Source organism: Aquarana catesbeiana, linkage group LG03 (assembly GCF_042186555.1).
Source record: "Aquarana catesbeiana isolate 2022-GZ linkage group LG03, ASM4218655v1, whole genome shotgun sequence".
Taxonomy (NCBI): domain Eukaryota; kingdom Metazoa; phylum Chordata; class Amphibia; order Anura; family Ranidae; genus Aquarana; species Aquarana catesbeiana.
In genome coordinates this window covers 529106964-529125119 of record NC_133326.1, presented here as the reverse complement: position 1 = coordinate 529125119, position 18156 = coordinate 529106964, and the positions used below count along the sequence as shown (strand labels likewise).

The 18156-nt window shown below is 44.5% G+C and overlaps 1 protein-coding gene across 3 annotated transcripts in view; it reads left to right on the top strand.

Moving 5' to 3' along the window:
• LOC141132641 (hepatitis A virus cellular receptor 1 homolog) overlaps positions 1 to 18156 on the top strand; it is a 161901-nt gene that overhangs the window by 113130 nt on the left and 30615 nt on the right. For 2 of the 3 annotated variants that reach the window (XM_073621257.1, XM_073621256.1), the window contains exon 6: positions 6853 to 6883. The exons of the other annotated variant lie outside the window; for it this stretch is intronic. In XM_073621257.1, coding sequence (XP_073477358.1) covers positions 6853 to 6883 — 31 coding nt within the window. The remainder of the gene's footprint in view (positions 1 to 6852; positions 6884 to 18156) is intronic. 3 annotated transcript variants of the gene reach the window in all.

Below are 18156 nucleotides of genomic sequence, written 5' to 3'. Positions count from 1 at the left end.
CTGTCTTTACTGTCACATACCTGGTAGAAGAGCCTGATATGCAGAGGAAGGCCTCTTACATCCTTGACTCTGAGCCCCTGATAGCGTAGACAGGTAGCTCAGGAGTGCAGAGTGGCACAAGTGCCTAATGGTCTTGCTTGCTGCTGGGCTAGGCAGGATGAACTGGAACAGGCTGGTACTTGGATGCAGTAATCAGAAGAGCAGGTAACAGTGGCTAATGGACAGATGCTTGCAGCTAGGTGGCTCCATAAGGACTGGAACACAGACAGGGTCAGACTGACTGGGTCATACACAAATTAGCAGATCAGGTAAAGATGCAGAGAAAGGAGTGGAGTCAAGGTACAAGCCAGAGTCGATGCAGGTGGAGAGCAAGAGTAGTCAGAGCAAGCCGGGGCAAAAACTGGGAACGGATGCAGAATAACAGATAACAGGACAATCACGGGAACGCTGTAGACAAGACAGCATTGATCCTGGGACTGACCCAGCTTAAATAATCCATTTGGCGCTATCATCTGTCACGGGGTGCACGTGCGTGTGTATGCGAATGTGTGCACGCGCATATCCTTTGCATTCCGACTCGCATTGGTGTGCATGCGTGTGCACGGATATGCGCGCACATTAGTACACGCTCGTGCACCCATCCTATGTGGAATCCGTGGAACAGGAAACTGCCTGAGGGAGCCATCTTGTCTGCTGGCAAGCCCTTCCTGACAGCAAGGAATACAATGAATCACTTCCCTTAGTAGAAGCACCACATTGTACATAAAAACACTGTCTAGGCACACATTTAACCCTTTGATGCCCCTAGTTGTTTAACCCCTTCCCAGCCAGTGTCATTAGCACAGTGTAGAGCTGCACTATTAATCGTTAAAGAATAGAAATCACGATTCAACCCCCCTCACAATCTTAAAACAGCATTTCCTCAATTCAGTGCAGAGCTGTTCTCTGCTTAATGCTGACAGCTGTAAAAAAAACAAAAAAAGCAAAAACAGGCAGCCTGCCAAGTTTATCACAACATCTTAGGTGAGATAAAGAGAAACATTGTAACATTTAGTTATTTTAGATCAAAGGAAAGAACTTTGGTCTGTAAATGTAGGCAGTTTAACCACTTAAAGACTAAACCTTTTTCTGACACTTGTTGCTTGCAAGTTAAAATCAGTATTTTTTGCTAGAAAATTACTTAGACCCCCAAACATTATAGATTTTTTTTTTAGCAGAGACCCTAGAGAATAAAATGGCGGTTGTTGCAATATTTTATGTCACACTGTATTTGCGCACTGTTCTTTCAAACGCAATTTTTGGGGAAAAAAATACACTGATGGATTAAAAAAAAGAACTAAACAGTAAAGTTAGCCCAATTTTTTGTATAATGTGAAAGATGATGTCAAGCCACGAAAATCATGATCTTTATTCTTTTTTTTTTTTTAACAGAAGGAATTTTTATTGAGATATTCAATCAGTTACATGTATGCACATCAAGCATAACAAATTACAGTAGTGTACATTAGTCTGAATAGGTATTCAAGACAATCATATCATAGAGTATAGGGAAACGTCATAGTTTGTTCATATAATATGCCATTTCAGTATTATGTATGAGGAAACTCCACTTAAATATGGAATTCCATCATTTGGTACTTTATAACATGAGCATATAGACATGGTATATATACAGACATAGTCTAGCCATTATAACTAATAGTCCCGGGTCATAGGAGTAGAGAGCACACTTGGTGAAGGGAGAAGGGATCGGGGGGACAAAATAGGACGGGAGGGAGATCAGGGAGATCCCAAGGGGAGAAAAAAAGAAAGAAGGGGGAGGAAAAGGGGAGGGGGATGGAACAACAACCGCAGTGTCATATTTGGATTTGTAGCTATTTCTACACAGTGAGGCCTCTGGCCTTGACCCAGGCTGACCATATTTTATAGAATTTCTTGGGGAAGTTACGACCCACGTACATCAGCTTATAGAGGGGGAGAGTGGCGTTCACCAGATCTCGTCAAGTGGAAATCCGAGGTGACTCTGCCGTCTTCCATTGAAGCAAAATAGTCTTCCTGGCGTAAAATGCCATATAAAAGATGGATAGTTTTTCGTGGGTGCTAGTGGGTAATTATCTGTGATACCTAGCAACAAGATCAAAGGGTTTAACCCAACTGATATACCGCTTACCGAAGCGATATCATCAGTTACCTTTTGCCAGAATTCTTGTATTCTTGGGCAAAGCCATACCATATGAATGTAGTTGCAGATACCTTCAGTGCATTTGGGGCATTTTTCAGAGGTGTGATATAAATAATGCCAATCTTTGTGGCGCATAGTGCACCCTATGAAGGAATTTCAACTGTACAAATCTATATTTTGTCGAGATCATAAGAGGAATGAACTGCTGTAAGCCCTCCGTCCAGTCCTCCTCAGTCAGGGCAGGAAGGTCTCGCCGCCAGGCCAAAAAGGCCCTATTTGCTCCAGAGCCGGCCCCGCACGTTAGTCTAAGGCAAATAGAAAATAGTGTTTTGTCTATGACACGTGACGTCAGCAGCCTCTCTACCTGGTGTGGTTCAATCTTGATAGAGCCTGGAAACTGTGCCTTTAGGGCATGTCTTAACTGTAGAAATCTAATATACATCCAGGGGGGAAGTCCAAACTTGGTCCTAAGTCTTCCAAAAGGGAGCAAGCTCCCCTCTGACATGACATCCCTCAAAGTCCGCACACCAAACCTGGCCCAGACCTGTGGGTCAGGGATCGTCTTCTGGTGGGGTAGTGACGGATTACCCCATAAGGGTGTGTGGGGAGAGATCGATTGTGGTGCCTCTATATACCTCGATACTTGTTTCCACACCTGCACCGTAGTCTTCATAGGGATAGTAATCTGTGTGGTGGATCTAGGCCCCCTGTATACTATATTGCTCAGCTCAGAGTAAGAACCCAATATAGCAGCCTCAAGATTAACCGAGGGATTAGATTGGTCCTGCGTAAACCACCACCGCACAGATACAAGGACCGCAGCCCAATAGTATTTTTTAAAATCAGGGAGGGCAAGACCACCCCCCGATAATCCAAGCTGAAGTGTGGACCTCGCCACTCTCGGTACCGACCCCCGCCATATAAATGACGTGACCGCTTGTTCTAATTTAGTGAAGAAGGATGCTGGTATAATAATGGGGGTATTTCTAAAGACGTACAGAAATTTGGGGAGGAAGGACATTTTGATTAAATTAACTCGGCCTATTGGGGTGAGTGGCAGATTCCTCCATACAGAGGTCTTCTGTACTAACTTTTAAAGGACCGGATATACATTAGAGTCTGTGGATTTCTGTGAATCTGGATACCTAAATATTTGAAATTATCTACCCACTGCAGAGGTGCCGTAAGACCTGGGGGACGTCCCCCCTGCCGTAGAGGGAAAAGGACCGACAGTTAATTCTAATACCTGCAAATTTGCCAAACAAGTCTATTAAAGCCAGGGCCGCCGATAAAGACTGATGTGGATCATTAAGGTAGTGGAGGGTATCATCAGCATACATAGATACCTTCTCGACAATGGGATGTACTGATATGCCAACTACCGTCTCTGAGGACTGCAGGAGGATAGCCAGGGGTTCTATGGCAAGTGCAAACAAGGCCGGGGAGAGGGGGCACCCCTGCCTGGTGCCCCGGTGGAGTGGGAACGAAGCAGAGAGCATGCCACTGGTCCGATAGGTACCATATTAAAATCCCCGGCTATAATTACAGCGGTAACTGAGTGTAATGCCAGTATCTGTGCTATTTTATGAAGGAATCTCATGGAGGCTGGGGGTGGGTTGTACAATCCCACCAGCAGCATAGGTAAACCATCTATACTCGCGTGTATAACCACATATTTGCCCTCAGGATCCAGATGCAGGTCAAGAAGCACGAAGGGATTTACGTATTAGAATACTAACCCCCCTGGCATGTGTGGAATGGGTGGCATGGTAGCAGTGGCCGACCCATGGTTTCCGAAGGCCAAGGACCCTGCCACCCACCAAGTGTGTTTCTTGAAGAATACATATATCAGGGGAGTACTGTTTAAGGAATTTAAACACTAAGGCACGTTTGATTTTGGAATTCATCCCCCACACATTCCATGAAATCAATGTCAGGGGGGCCATAAGGGGAGACATTGAAATCGGTATGTGGACCTCCGTCCCGCATCCGGATCCCTGCAGGCAACCCCCTGTGGGGGTGACCACCACCAGCAACCCATCGGCACCTGTAAGACTAGCTGCAGTATCTGTGACATACATACATATATCATTCCTTCTTTAACCAATATGTAACCAAAAAAGAACCATATAAGGCAATAAAAACAACAGAAAAAAAAACCCCAACATAGCCCCCAACTCCCCCCCACCCTGTGCATCTATTCCAACTTAAATGCACCTGGATCCCCTTAACAAACATGGTCGTTGACCCTATGAGGGCGTGAACATATAACAAGTGGGCGTTAAACACTCGGGCACCCGGTGTATAGGGGGTGCAGCAGAGATGCCGCCAACGGAGCGGAACAGAGGAATCACCTGGCCGAACCAGGGGTACTAAACTTGAACTGGTCCTGTGAATTGACATGTTACAGGAGTAACTAAACAAGGGGAGGATCCCCCGACAGGTCTTTATCTTTCGTATGTGCGCTGTACCCCAGTCCGTGTATATAATGCGTTTCAAGAGTCAGATTTGCCAGCTGGGCCAAAAAAAAAGAGAAACCACACACAGTGTCCCGTCTGGTATAGCAATATAGTGGGGTGTGGAACTCAGGGGGCTCATATTCATGGTCATCAACAGAGGCGTTACTCCCATATCGCCCCACATAGGGATCAAACACAGCAAATATATGCATCCAGCAATCCACCCCCTCCCCAAAATGAGCAAAGGGAAGAAGAGGGAGTAAGAGTCACCGAGAGCAGGTTGCAGGGAAAATCTTCATCCCAGAGTCAGTAACTGTTAGATGACAAACAGGCAGGCCAGGATATGCTGCCTTGTGTTAAGTTACCTAGTCCCCAGGGGTGTTTAAAGAAAACATAGAAGTCCCCTAAGCTGGTACAAACTCACGTGTCCCAACCACGATCCATAGTTGTTGAGTGCAGGATCTCCGGATCACCCACGCGGGAGAGTGTTCACCCATTGAGCCGCATCCTCCGGTGTGTTGAAGAATTTAATTGATTCGCCGTCCACCACCCTCAGGCGTGCGGGAAACATCATGCTATATTTAATATTTCTCGAGCAGAGGGATTGTTTGACCGCGTCAAATGATTTCCTTCTCTTTTGGGTGTCCACGGAGAAATCCGGAAAAAACATGAGGTGGGCTGCCTCATGGTGGATAGTATCCATCTTCCTGGCCTCTCGAAGTATCAAGTCCCGGTCTCTAAAGTTCTTCAGTTTAAATATGAACGTACGTGGCGGTGCTCCAGGAGGTTCGCGGTTGGGAGGCATTCTGTGCGCCCTTTCCACCACGAAGTGTGGCGAAAATGGCGCCTGAGGGAAAAGCGTGCAGAGAAGGCATTCAGTAAATGCCAGGGTGTCCGAACCCTCTGTCCCTTCAGGGAAGCCGATAATCCATAAACTATTGCGCCGATTACGGTTCTCAGCATCTTCTGATTTGGCCTCCAGGTGTTTCAGGTGGACTTGGACCGTGTGCAAGGTAGCCGTGTGGTCTTTCACTGTCTCCTCCATGTCCCCCACATGGGTCTCCAATTCCTCCACCCGCCGGCGAAGCTTTTCACTGTCCTTCCACATTAGACCCATTTCAATTTGTAAGGAGTCACTTTTAGTGGTGAGTGCTGCCTGGCATCCATTAAAAGCTTGCATTAGGGCTGAGAATCTATCTTCTCCCATAAGGGCTGGGTCTGCTTCGGATGTCTGTGTCGCCATGTTAGATGTTCCCTCCACGTGTGTGGCCGCACCAGAGGAATGGGTCAAGACTCCCTTGTTTTGTGAGTTACGATTGCTGCCCTTGTTTTTCTGAGAGAGGACCATCTATGCTCATCGGTGGGTGTAATTAGAGGGGTCTCGGGCAGATCAGGAGTAGGTAACAGGATAATTTCCTGTTACCTACTTTGGCTCAGAGCTCCGCTCCTAGACGTCCGACCCGTTCGAGATCTTGGCCACGCCCCGTGATCTTTATTCTTAGCAAAAAAATTGTGATTCTCATTTTATCCAGAATCGTGCAGCTCTAGTACAGTGACAGTATTTTTAGTACTGATCTCTGTATTAGTGTCACTGTTTCCCACAAAGTGTCAAAAGTGTCAGTTAGTGTGAATTATCACAGTCCCGAAATATTACAGTCCCGCTATAAGTCACTGATGGCCACCATTACTAGTATAAAATAAATATATATCATATAGTTTGTAGACACTATAACTTTTGCGCAAACCAATCAATATACGCTTATTGGGATTATTTTAATCAAAAATTTGTAGCAGAATACATATTGGCCTACATTTATGAAGAAATTAGATTTTTTTCATTTCTTTTTTTGGATATGTTTTATAGTAGAAAGTAAAAAAAAATTCAAAATTGTAGGTGTTTTGTAGGTCTTTTTTTGTTTATAGCACAAAAAATGAAAAAAACGAAGTGGTGATAAAATAACACCAAAAAATAGCTCTATTTGTGGGAAAAAACAACATCAATTTTATTTGGGTACAGCGTCCCACGACCGCACAATTGTCAGTTAAAGTAACACAGTTCCGTATCGCAAAAAAGGGCCTGGTCATGAAGAGGGGTAAATCTTGCGGAGGTCAAGTGGTTAAAAAAATAATTATATATATATATATATATATATATATATATATATATATATATATATATATATACATACTGTATTCTCTCATGTTTTACAGATAAGGCAAAAGATAAGACTCCAGTTGTCAGGTAAGCTGCAAGATACAGGAATTGAACATAATTAACATAATATATCCAAAGCTTGTGTCCAACGAAAGCTTTTTTTTTTTTTTTTCTTTTAAATCAGCATAATGTGACATTGTCCTACGAGTTTCTTTCAAATAGTTTTATTAAGTCATGCAATCAGATTGCATTTTATTAATGTAATCAGATCAGTTACAAAAAGAGTGGCAACATCCTAAAGTACAGGACATAGCAGTAGTATGTCACGTTTATCCTTAAAGTGTAAGTTCACCTTTACAGGAAATCTGTAAGGTGAACTTACACTGGAGCCCCTTCCCATCGCACCTGGTCCCACTAACCTGGAGTCTGGTGATCTCCTGTTCTGAAAGATCATATCGCCAATTTACCAGTCCAGGGATTTGAAATCCCAGCGGCTTTCCCTTCTCTTTGACTGCAGTGACAGGACGGGCTACGCGGGTTCTGATTGGATAGCGCCCCCCATGTGAACGCGTCAATCAATTAGAATGCTTCTATACATACCTCCTGACGAGATACGTTTAGGACATTGAGCCGCAGGAGATTTCTAAGCCCTGGAATGGTGAAGTGGCGACCCCATGTGTCAGAGCAGGTGATCGCCGGACTTCAGGTCAGCGGGATCGGGGGGATGAGGAGAGGGTCCTATGTAAGTTCACGTGTGTTTACGGTAGCAGGACCGGTCAGAAGTCAGCTTCTGTTGAAGGGGCATGACCGAAAAAGGTCTGACGATCAACACCTGATCAGCACTCTCAGCCATTAGTTGAGAACAGTGACTGGCGTGTACTGGCTGGGGGGCCATCCTCCTGTCAGAACACAATAGCTCAGCAGGGGAGATCGCTGTACTAACATTGCATTGTTAGTCCAGCGGCTCCTCCTGAGCTCTTCAGTTTTTTTTTCGTTCAGCCCACTTGGTTAAATGACAAAAAAAAAACTACTAGTGTGTACCAGGCTTTAAACAAAGGTCAGTTTCCAAATTTTTAAGAAACAGGATTGCATATATAGCATATAATTTACAAAATATTTATTATATAACATTATTCAAATGTCAGAAGCCTTGCCCATAACATACATACAAAACAATAACAAGAACTACAACTACAGTAGTGTGCACCAACACCCTAAGTATTTGTACTCTCTGAATAAAGTTATCCATAAACATGTTCATATTTCCGAAATATTGAACATCCGATCCCATTTGGTAAGAAACGCTTTAAGGCCTTGGCTGCTAAATGCCAGAAATTTCTAATAAACATAATGACCGTTTACCCTACATACAACATCCAAAATATTAGATACAGTAGTGGATTTCCATTAGCTACTGCATTGTCACAAAATATGTGAGACTATTGTCTGGAGCTGGATTGGAAAGGTATGTATTGTAAGACTTAGCAAGGTACCATCGTCACCTGTGATAGGAAGGGAAAAAATGAAAGGGAAAAGGGAACCCCAAAATCTACAAAGAGACCTACACTCCCAAAAGACATGAAGTAAAGTATCAACATGGCCACACTGTCTTCAACATAGAGATAATACATCAGGAAATACCTATAGACATTGTATATTGTATTTATAAATACTATATATCCTCTATATTCCAAATGATTAACACAATGTGTGACACTATTATTATTAGACAAAGCACGCTGCCACTGTTCATCGGAAAATGTCCTGCTGTGGTCTTTTTCCCATTTTAACATATGAGATGTTTTAGAGAAATAACCCTTATGTTGCAAGTAGTTGTAAAACCAGGAGATTCCCCCGATACTGGATATCAATTTAGTGAGAAAACAGTATATAGTAGAATTCACTTCCATACACTTAATGGTGTTTAGTATGAATGTTACGAATCCGTACAAAGATATACTGTATATATATATATATATATATAGTGTGTGTGTGTGTGTGTGTGTGTAGAGAGATAGAGAGATAAATATATATATATATATAATACAGTATTTCCCCGGCTCAGTCTATTTTTCAGTCTTGAACAGCACGAAGGCCCATTGTAATCCAAGGGGTTACTTTGACAGATTGCAATATATGCTCATAATCATGTAGAGGTATGTTTAAACACAGTTTAGGTTGATTAGGAGGTGAATGTCGTAGTGCAGACTCCCAAGCACGAAGCTGCTATGAAGGGAAGCAGGGGAGAAACTAGAAAACGTTTTGGCAAAGAGTAATGACAGCAGGTTTCAGGTTGGGATTATTGCCTGTTCTATAGAAACCTAGAGTTTGTCTGTAGATAGGAACCAGGCCTTTAGGCTGGGTTCACACTGGTCCGACAAACGCTCCGACATTGGGAGCTCATGTCGCATGACGTGTGAAATTTAATGTTTCCCTATGGGAGCCGTCCTAACTGGTCCGACACAAGTCGTTCCGACTTTAGAAATGCTCCCTGTACTACTTTGGTCCGACTTTGATCCTACTTCAGCCTATTGACTATCATTGAAGTCGGATCAAAGTCGGATTGCCGTCTTGCATGATCCGACTTTGGCACGCGACTTGTGCTCAGATGTTCTTGAGGGGGAACTCCGCGCCAAATTTTAAATAAAAAACCGGCATGGGTTCCCCCTCCAGGGGCATACCAGGCCCTTGGGTCTGGTATGGATCTTGAGGGGAACCCCCTACGCCGATAAAAGCGGCGTGGGGGTCCCCCCCAATCCATACCAGACCCTTATCCGAGCAAGCAGCCCGGCCGGACAGGAATGGGGGTGGGGACGAGCGAGCGCCCCCCCCCTCCTGAACCGTACCAGGCCGCATGCCCTCAACATGGGGGGTTGGTGCTTTGGGGGAGGGGGCGCGCTGCGGCCCCCCACCCCAAAGCACCTTGTCCCCATGTTGATGAGGACAAGGGCCTCTTCCCGACAACCCTGGCCGTTGGTTGTCGGGGTCTGCGGGCGGGGGCTTATCGGAATCCGGGAGCCCCCTTTAATAAGGGAGCCCCCAGATCCCGGCCCCCCACCCTATGTGAATGAGTATGGGGTACAGCGTACCCCTACCCATTCACCTAGGAAAAGTGTCAATTTAAAAAAAAACACTACACAGATTTTTAAAGCATTTTATTAGACAGCGCGCCCCCCTCCCCCAAGGCACCACCCCCCATGTTGAGGGCATGCGGCCTGGTACGGTTCAGGAGGGGGGGGGCGCTCGCTCGTCCCCACCCCCATTCCTGTCCGGCCGGGCTGCGTGCTCGGATAAGGGTCTGGTATGGATTGGGGGCGACCCCCCACGCCGTTTTTTCGGCGTAGGGGGTTCCCCTCAAGGTCCATACCAGACCCAAGGGCCTGGTATGCCTCTGGAGGGGGAACCCATGCCGGTTTTTTATTTAAAATTTGGCGCGGAGTTCCCCCCTAAAGATTCATACCAAACACAGTGCCGGCATTGGCGGGGATCCAAGTCGGATCCCCGTTCATTGAAAGTCGGACACATGCCGGCTTCATGTCGCAGGGCAAAGTCGGATCCAAAGTAGGACGGCTGTCGTGTCGCACCAGTGTGAACCCAGCCTGTATTGATTGAGCAAAGCTGCATAATAATATTTAATAAGTACTGGAAGGACCCCACAGCACCTTTAGATTTATGCCTGGTTAGAAAAGTGTAACAAATACAGGGTTTTGTACCTATCCAAATAAAAAGTCTAAAAAGTCTAAAGTCTAAAAACTACATGAATTGTATGGAAAAAACATTTAGGTACGCATATAGGAACTGTTTTAAAACAGTATAGCAGTTTGTGCAGAATTCGCATTTTAAATGCAGCGATCCTGCCTAGCCAAGAGCATTCAGACTTTGCAATATGAACAAAATCTTGCGTGATGCTGTTAAGGAGAACTTTATAATTAGTCTCATAGATCAAAGAGGTAGGGGAAGTGAGAGTGATACCCAGGTAAGCCAATCTATTTCGTTCCTATTGATAATTAAAGCAGGTTTTCATATCTAACAAGATGTTTTTTGTAATCCCTACTGAAAAAGCAGAAGACTTCGTAACGTTCAGCTTATATTATGATATTTTACTAAATCTAATATCGTTTGCACCGCTGTTAAGGATAAGACTGGCTCAGTGAGTATCAGGATCACATTGCCTGCGAACAGACCTATTTTGTCGGAGTAACCAGCAACCTCCATTCCCTTTATAGAGAGGTGGTTTTGTATCTTGGCTGCCAGGGGTTCCATGAGCAGAGAGAAACAAGGGGGATAAAGGGCACCCCTGGCGAGTACTATTCGTAATGGAGAAGTGGTCCGATAAAGCATTTGAAGTGTAAGCGTTTGCGGAGGGGGTAGTGTAAAATGTCGAAATGGCATTCTGTATAAAACCCCTGTATCCCAAATTTAAGTAATGTGGAAAGCAAGTATCCTCAATGAACTCTGTCAAATGCTTTTTCCGCATCTAGGGCTAGGAAGACAGAGGAGATCTTATGAGGCTCTACTCTTCTTTATAAGTTGAACATTCGTCTAGTTCCATCAGGTGCCTGTCAGCCACTATGCCCATCAAACCCAGCCACTGTGCCCATCAAACGCAGCCACTGTGCCCATCAATTTCTGCCAATGTTCCCATCAATTGCCACTACTGTGCCCCATCAGATGCTGCCAGAGTGCCCATCAATTGCCGTTACTGTGCCCCATCAATTGCCATTACTGTGCCCCATCAATTGCCGTTACTGTGCCCCATCAGATGCCGCCAGTGTGCCCCATCAAATGCCGCCACTGTGCCCCATCAGATGTCACCAGTGTGCCCCATCAAATGCCGCCAGTGTGCCCCATCAAATGCCGCCAGTGTGCCCCATCAGATGTCGCCAGTGTGCCCCATCAAATGCTGCCAGTGTGCCCATCAGATGCTGCCCGGCACTTACCTGTCTCGGAGCGGGTCAACGGTGGTCTCCTGCACGTCCTCAATGTCTTCTTCCGTCCTCTCTCAGGCGTCCAATCACAGCGCCTGATGTTTCAGCCAATCAGGTGACCGGTAACAGACCCGGCAACCTGATTGGCTGAGAGGCCGATTCAGTGTTAGCAAAGCAAATTCCTTCACTTTGCTAACACACAGCTGAGTGAACAGCGAAAAAAAGAGCATTGCGCCCGCTGTTCACCTTTTTGGGCGCCTACTGGAGCCTATGGCTCTAATCAGGTGCTTCCAAAAAACACCTCCGCCGCTGTAATTCAGATGCCCGGCACCCGAAAATGGGCCAGGCACCTGAATAGGGGGTGTCAGCAGCGACCATAGCAATGCATGAATCTATCTATGGTGATAGAGCGGTGCCAGGAGAGAGGGGGCAACGATCCTGCGGCGCCCTTTATGAACGCACCGCCACTGAGATCTGTGTTCAGGAAAGAAATTGGCCTGAATTTTTGGGGCCGGTTAGGGGCTTTCCCTGATTTAGGCAGAGTAACTATCACCAACTGAAGCATTTCAGGGGAGAAGGAAGAAGATGTTGCAGCTGTGTTAAATACTTGATGTAAATGAGGAAGTAGTATATCAAAGAAATCCTGATAATATTCTGCTTAAAAACCATGTGCACCAGAAAAATTCTCTTTAGGTATTGATTTAATTGCACTAGGCAAATTAAGAGTGGATAGAAATGCAGAGATAGACGCAGCAGTTGGCTAACCCGTATCAGAATCATCTTTCAAATTGAAAAGTTGAGAGTAGTATTTTTTTACATGCATCAGCTCTTTTTAGGATGGTGAACTACAGAGTTAGTGAGTTGGGACCACCATGGAAAACAATTTTAATTTAGTCTGTTTGGCTTTAAGTTCGCCAATAGGCATCCAGCCCTATTACCTTTTGTATAATATGTGGCCTTAAACCTTTTCAACCTTTTGCCTTGATGACATTTACACAACTCCTCCAAAATCTGTGTAGATAAAGTCTGTTTATGCTGGGATTCAAGAGATTTAATTTTGGACAAAAGGTCTGATAAAGCCTACGCCGTCCCCTTCCTTTCCCTCTCTGACACTTGAATATCAAACCTCTGCAATAAGCTTTATGAGAAAACCAGATTAAATACAACAACCTCAAAGAGAATTTTGCTGAAAGAACTCTTTGAGATGATCACATAGTCGGGTACAATTAGATGCTTTTGTAAATAAAGAGGTGTTATTGCTCCACAGAGTAACGGGAGAAAAGTTATTATTATTATTATTATTATTATTATTATTATACAGTATTTATATAGCGCCAACAGTTTACGTAGCGCTTTACAACTTGAGGGTAGACAGTACAAATACAATACAATTTGATACAGTAGGAATCAGAGGGCCCTGCTCCTTAGAGCTTACAATCTAAGAGGGAAGGTCAAGAGATACAAGAGGTAATAACTGTGGGTGATGTGCTGATTGAGAAGATAAATGTACAGTTGTTAGGTGGGGGCCAGATAGGCTTCTCTGAAGAGATGAGTTTTCAGGGATCGTCTGAAAGTGGATAAAGTAGGAGAAAATCGGACGGATTGGGGTAGAGCATTCCAGAGGATGGGGGAGGCTCTGGAGAAGTCCTGGAGGCGAGCATGGGATGAGGTGACAAGGGAGTTTGAGAGCAGGAGGTCTTGGGAGGAGCGAAGAGAACGATTAGGTTGGTATTTTGTGACTAGGTTAGAGATGTAGCTAGGGGCCAGGTTGTGGATGGCTTTGTAAGTTATAGTTAATATCTTGAATTTAATTCGGTGACTGAGTGGCAGCCAATGGAGGGATTGGCAGAGGGGTGTAGCAGACGCTGAGCGGTTTGTGTGGTGGATGAGCCTGGCCGCAGCGTTCATGATGGACTGAAGTGGGGATAGCCTATTTAGAGGTAAACCAATGAGGAGGGAGTTGCAGTAGTCAAGGCGGGAGATGACCAGGGAGTGGATTAGAAGCTTTGTGGTGTCATTGGTTAGGAAGGGGCGTATCTTGGAGATGTTGCGAAAACAGAGGTGGCAAGCTTTGGATAGTGATAGAATGTGGGGTCGAAAGGTTAGTTCAGAGTCCAGGATTACACCTAGGACCTTGGCGTGGGGAGATGGGTTGATAGTTGAGCCGTTGATCTTGACAGGGAGATCAGGGGAAGTGGCACCTGAGGGAGGAAATATCATGAGCTCGGTTTTGGATAGGTTGAGTTTGAGAAAGTGATGTGACATCCAGGCTGATATGTCTGCTAGTAAGTTGGTAATGCGTGAGGAGACAGATGGAGAGAGCTGGGGGGTGGAGAGATAGATTTGGGTGTCATCAGCGTAGAGATGATATTTAAAGCCGTGGGAGGCAATCAACTGACCCAAGGAGGTGGTGTAGATTGAGAAAAGGAGAGGTCCAAGAACAGAACCTTGGGGGACCCCAACGGAAAAAGGAAGAGGAGAGGAGGAAGTAGAGTTGTAAGTGACACTGAAGGAGCGGTGGGATAGGTAGGATGAGAACCAGCGAAGAGTACAGTCACGGAGACCAAAGGAGTGGAGTAAAAAGTTGTTTTTTATTCCTCTATGGTCATCGATATTGGCGCATCGTGCAACCAGGTAATCGACTAAATGTCCGATTTGGAAATCTTTTGTAGTAAGGACGGGTCATTGAGAAAAAAATCTATGCGGGAGTAAGATTTATGAGGAGCTGAGTAGTACATAAAATCTGTTTCAGAGGCATGGGAGACATCTCCATGGATCACGCAGGTTCACCTCCCTCAGGTAATTGGGGAGAGTGCCCCTGTTGGGGAAAAGTAGTACCAGAAGTGTCGAGGTGTTTGTCAGTAATTGTGTTAAAATATCTGCAGAGCAAAAGGAAACCTTGTTGGACAACAAAGATCTTTTCCATAAGGGATTTCAGAAAAGATAGCTGGCCCACAATAGGGGCATAAAGATTCACAATGGTGTAGGTGATATTGTTAAGATCACATATCAAGATTATAAACAGTTAGGTCCATATATATTTGGACACAGGCACAATTTTTCACTTTTTTCAGGTATTTACCCAAACATATTCAAGCTATAGTTATATAATGGATATGAACTGAAAGTGCACACTCTCAGGTTTAATTTGAGGGTATGTACATCCAAATCGGAAGAAGGGTTTAGGAATTACAGCTCTTAAGAATAGTCATTTCTCCTTTTTTCAAGGGACCAAAAGTAATTGGACAATTGAATCAAAATCTGTTTCATTGCCAGGTGTGGGCTACTCCTTTGTTATTTCTTCATCAATTAAGCAGGTAAAAGGTCTGGAGTTGACTTGCATTTGGAATCTATTGCTGTGAACCTATATCATGCGTTCAAAGGAGCTGTCCATGCAAGTGAAACAGGCCATTGCAAGGCTTCAAAATGGAAACAAATCCATCAGAGAGATTGCAGCAACATTAGGAGTGGCCAAATCAACAGTTTGGTACATTCTGAGGAAAGAAGAATGCACTGGTGAGCTCAGCAACATAAAAAGGCCTTGACGTCCACGGAAGACAACAGTGGTGGATGATCGCAGGATCCTCTCTATGGTAAAGAAAAACCCATTCACAACATCCAGACTAGTGAAGAGACTCTCTAGGAGGTGGGCGTATAATTGTCAAAGTCTACAATCAAAAGAAGACTTCACAAGAGAAAATACAGAGGGTTCACCACAAGGTGCAAACCATTCGTAAGCTTGAAGAATAGAAAAGTCAGATTAGACTTTGCCAAAAAACATCTAAAAAAGCCTGACCAGTTCTGGAAAAGCATTCTTTGGAGGGATGAAACTAAGATAAATCTGTACCAGAATGAGGGGAGGAAAAAAGCGTGGAGAAGACTTGGAACAGCTCATGATCCAAAGCACACAACGTCATCTGTAAAACATGCTGGAACTTGCAGTGTGATGGCATGGGCATGCATGGCGTCCAGTGGCACTGGGTCACTGGTGTTTATTGATGATGTGACAGAAGACAGAAGCAGCCGGATGAATTCTGAAGTGTTTAGAGATATACTGTCAGCACAGATTCAGCCAAATGCAGCAAAGTTGATTGTCCGACGCTTCAGTACAGATGGACAATGATCCAAAACACAATGCAAAAGCAATCCAGGAGCTTTTGAAGGAACAGAAGTGGAATATTCTGCAATGGCCGAGTCAATCACCTGATCTCAACCCAATTAAGCATCCATTTCACTTGCTGAAGGCAAAACTAAAGGCAGAAATACCCACAAACAAAGAACAACTAAAGACAGCTGCAGTTAGAGTCTGGCAAAGCATCAGAAAGGAGGAAACTCAGTCTTTGGTAATGTCCATTGGTTCCAGCCTTCAGGCACTCATTGCCAGTAAAAGATTCTCAACAAAATATTAAAAATCAACATTTTATTTATGATTATATTCATTTGTCCAATTACATTTGATCCCCTGAAAATGGGGGGACTGTGTATAATTATAGTTGCAGTTCCTAACATTTGTACTTGATATTTATGTTCATACCCTTGATGTAAAGCTGAAAGTCTTCTCTTCAAATTCATTTGGATTGTTTCGTTTTAATTTTATTTTGGTGGCATACAGAGCCAAAAGTATGAAAATTGTGCCTGTGTCCAAATATATATGGACCTAAGTGTATCTCCCAGGGGGATCCATGCAGCCTAAAGGACATAGAGTTTTTAATTGCAACTAGAACAGCCCATTTTTTAACATCTGCATTTGCTGTAAAAATATGCCGGAAAAGCTTGTGGTAACAATTTGGAGCTTTACAAGCATGAAAATGAGTTTCTTGAATACAAAGGACATCTCCAAATAGTTTTATTGCATCCCTTCACAATGCTTGCCAATTTAAATGGGCTATTAAAGAGGAAGTAAACCCTGGTGGGTTTTTCTTCCTTTCTTACCTGCAAAGTAAAGGCATAATATGTTAGTATGCATCGCATACTAGCACATTATGTGACACTTACCTGCAAACGAAGCCTGCGTCGTCACCGCTGCAGGCTGCATACATCTTTGTCTATCTTCCTTCCGGGGCCACAGACTCCGGCTCTGTGACTGGCCAGAGTCCGTTTGCCGTCACTCCCACGCATGCGCATGGGAGCCGCAGGTCACAGCACACTCGCCTGAAGAAACGGCACAACATCATCGGAGCAGTATACAGTAAATATCTCCTGCATGGCGCAAGTTTAGGAGATATTTACAGTACCTATAGGTAAGCCTTATTCTAGGCTTACCTATAGGTACAACTTGCAAAGGGAGGTTTACAACCGTTTTAAGTTAATGTGCAAGAGATATTATTTTCAAGACCATAGTGGGATAGAAAAATAAGATAGGTAAAGTAGCCCTCCAGTGGTGATGTCAGGTAAGACAGGCTTGAGGCATAGGAGGTGGTGTGGAGACTTATGCCGCGTACACACGGTCGGACTTTTCGGCTACAAAAGTCCGACAGCCCGTCCAATGGACTTTCTACGGACTTTCTAACGACCGGACTTGCCTACACACGATCACACCAAAGTCTGACGGATTCGTACGTGATGACGTACACCGGACTAAAATAAGGAAGTTGATAGCCAGTAGCCAATAGCTGCCCTAGCGTTGTTTTTTGTCCGTCAGACTAGCATACAGATGAGCGGATTTCTGGGCCCGGCAGAGTTACGACGTAAAGATTTGAAGCATGTTCCAAATCTAAAGTCCCTTAGATTTGCGACTGGAAAAGTCAGCTGAAGGTCCGGTGAAGCCCACACACGATTGGATTGTTTGTCGGATTTGGTCCGTCGGCGTCTGTCGGACCAGTCCGGGCGAAAAGTCAGACCGTGTGTACCTGGTATTACAGTTCTGAAGTGGACATTGTTCCAGTTGAAAGGGTCCCTTTGATCTTGATAGGGCATGAACAGGATTTAGAGAACAACTGCAGATCCGGGCCTTGGTGCAGAAAACAAACTCAGAACACAGAACAAAAAAATTAGTCAATAACATTAAAAGAAAGTGACAAATAGTACTGGGTGGCAAAAGCCACAATAGAAAGCAAGGGGGTCATATACTGGGAGCATCGAGTACAATTCCTTGGTCCTTATTTTTAAAGAAAAACACACTTCACTAAAGCTTTAAGCACAAAAAAAATCAACCCGCCATTTATTTTTCCATGTTGGGAACACTCTGCCAGGAGATGGTTTAAAAAAGGGGCATCATCATCTGCAGGAAGCAAACCCCAATTTTCACCGTGTTTGAGGCCTTTCTCCACTGGGTTTCTGCTATACTACAAAATTTGACATTATTCCTGTGGAACTGATCCTCTAAATCTGTCAGCTTTAATTTCAGCACATGTAATTCCTCCTCAGCCTCATTGCGTCAACCAGTTCATTGTGAGCAGTTGCAAACTCTCCCATTTTTGAGGGCAATTGGAC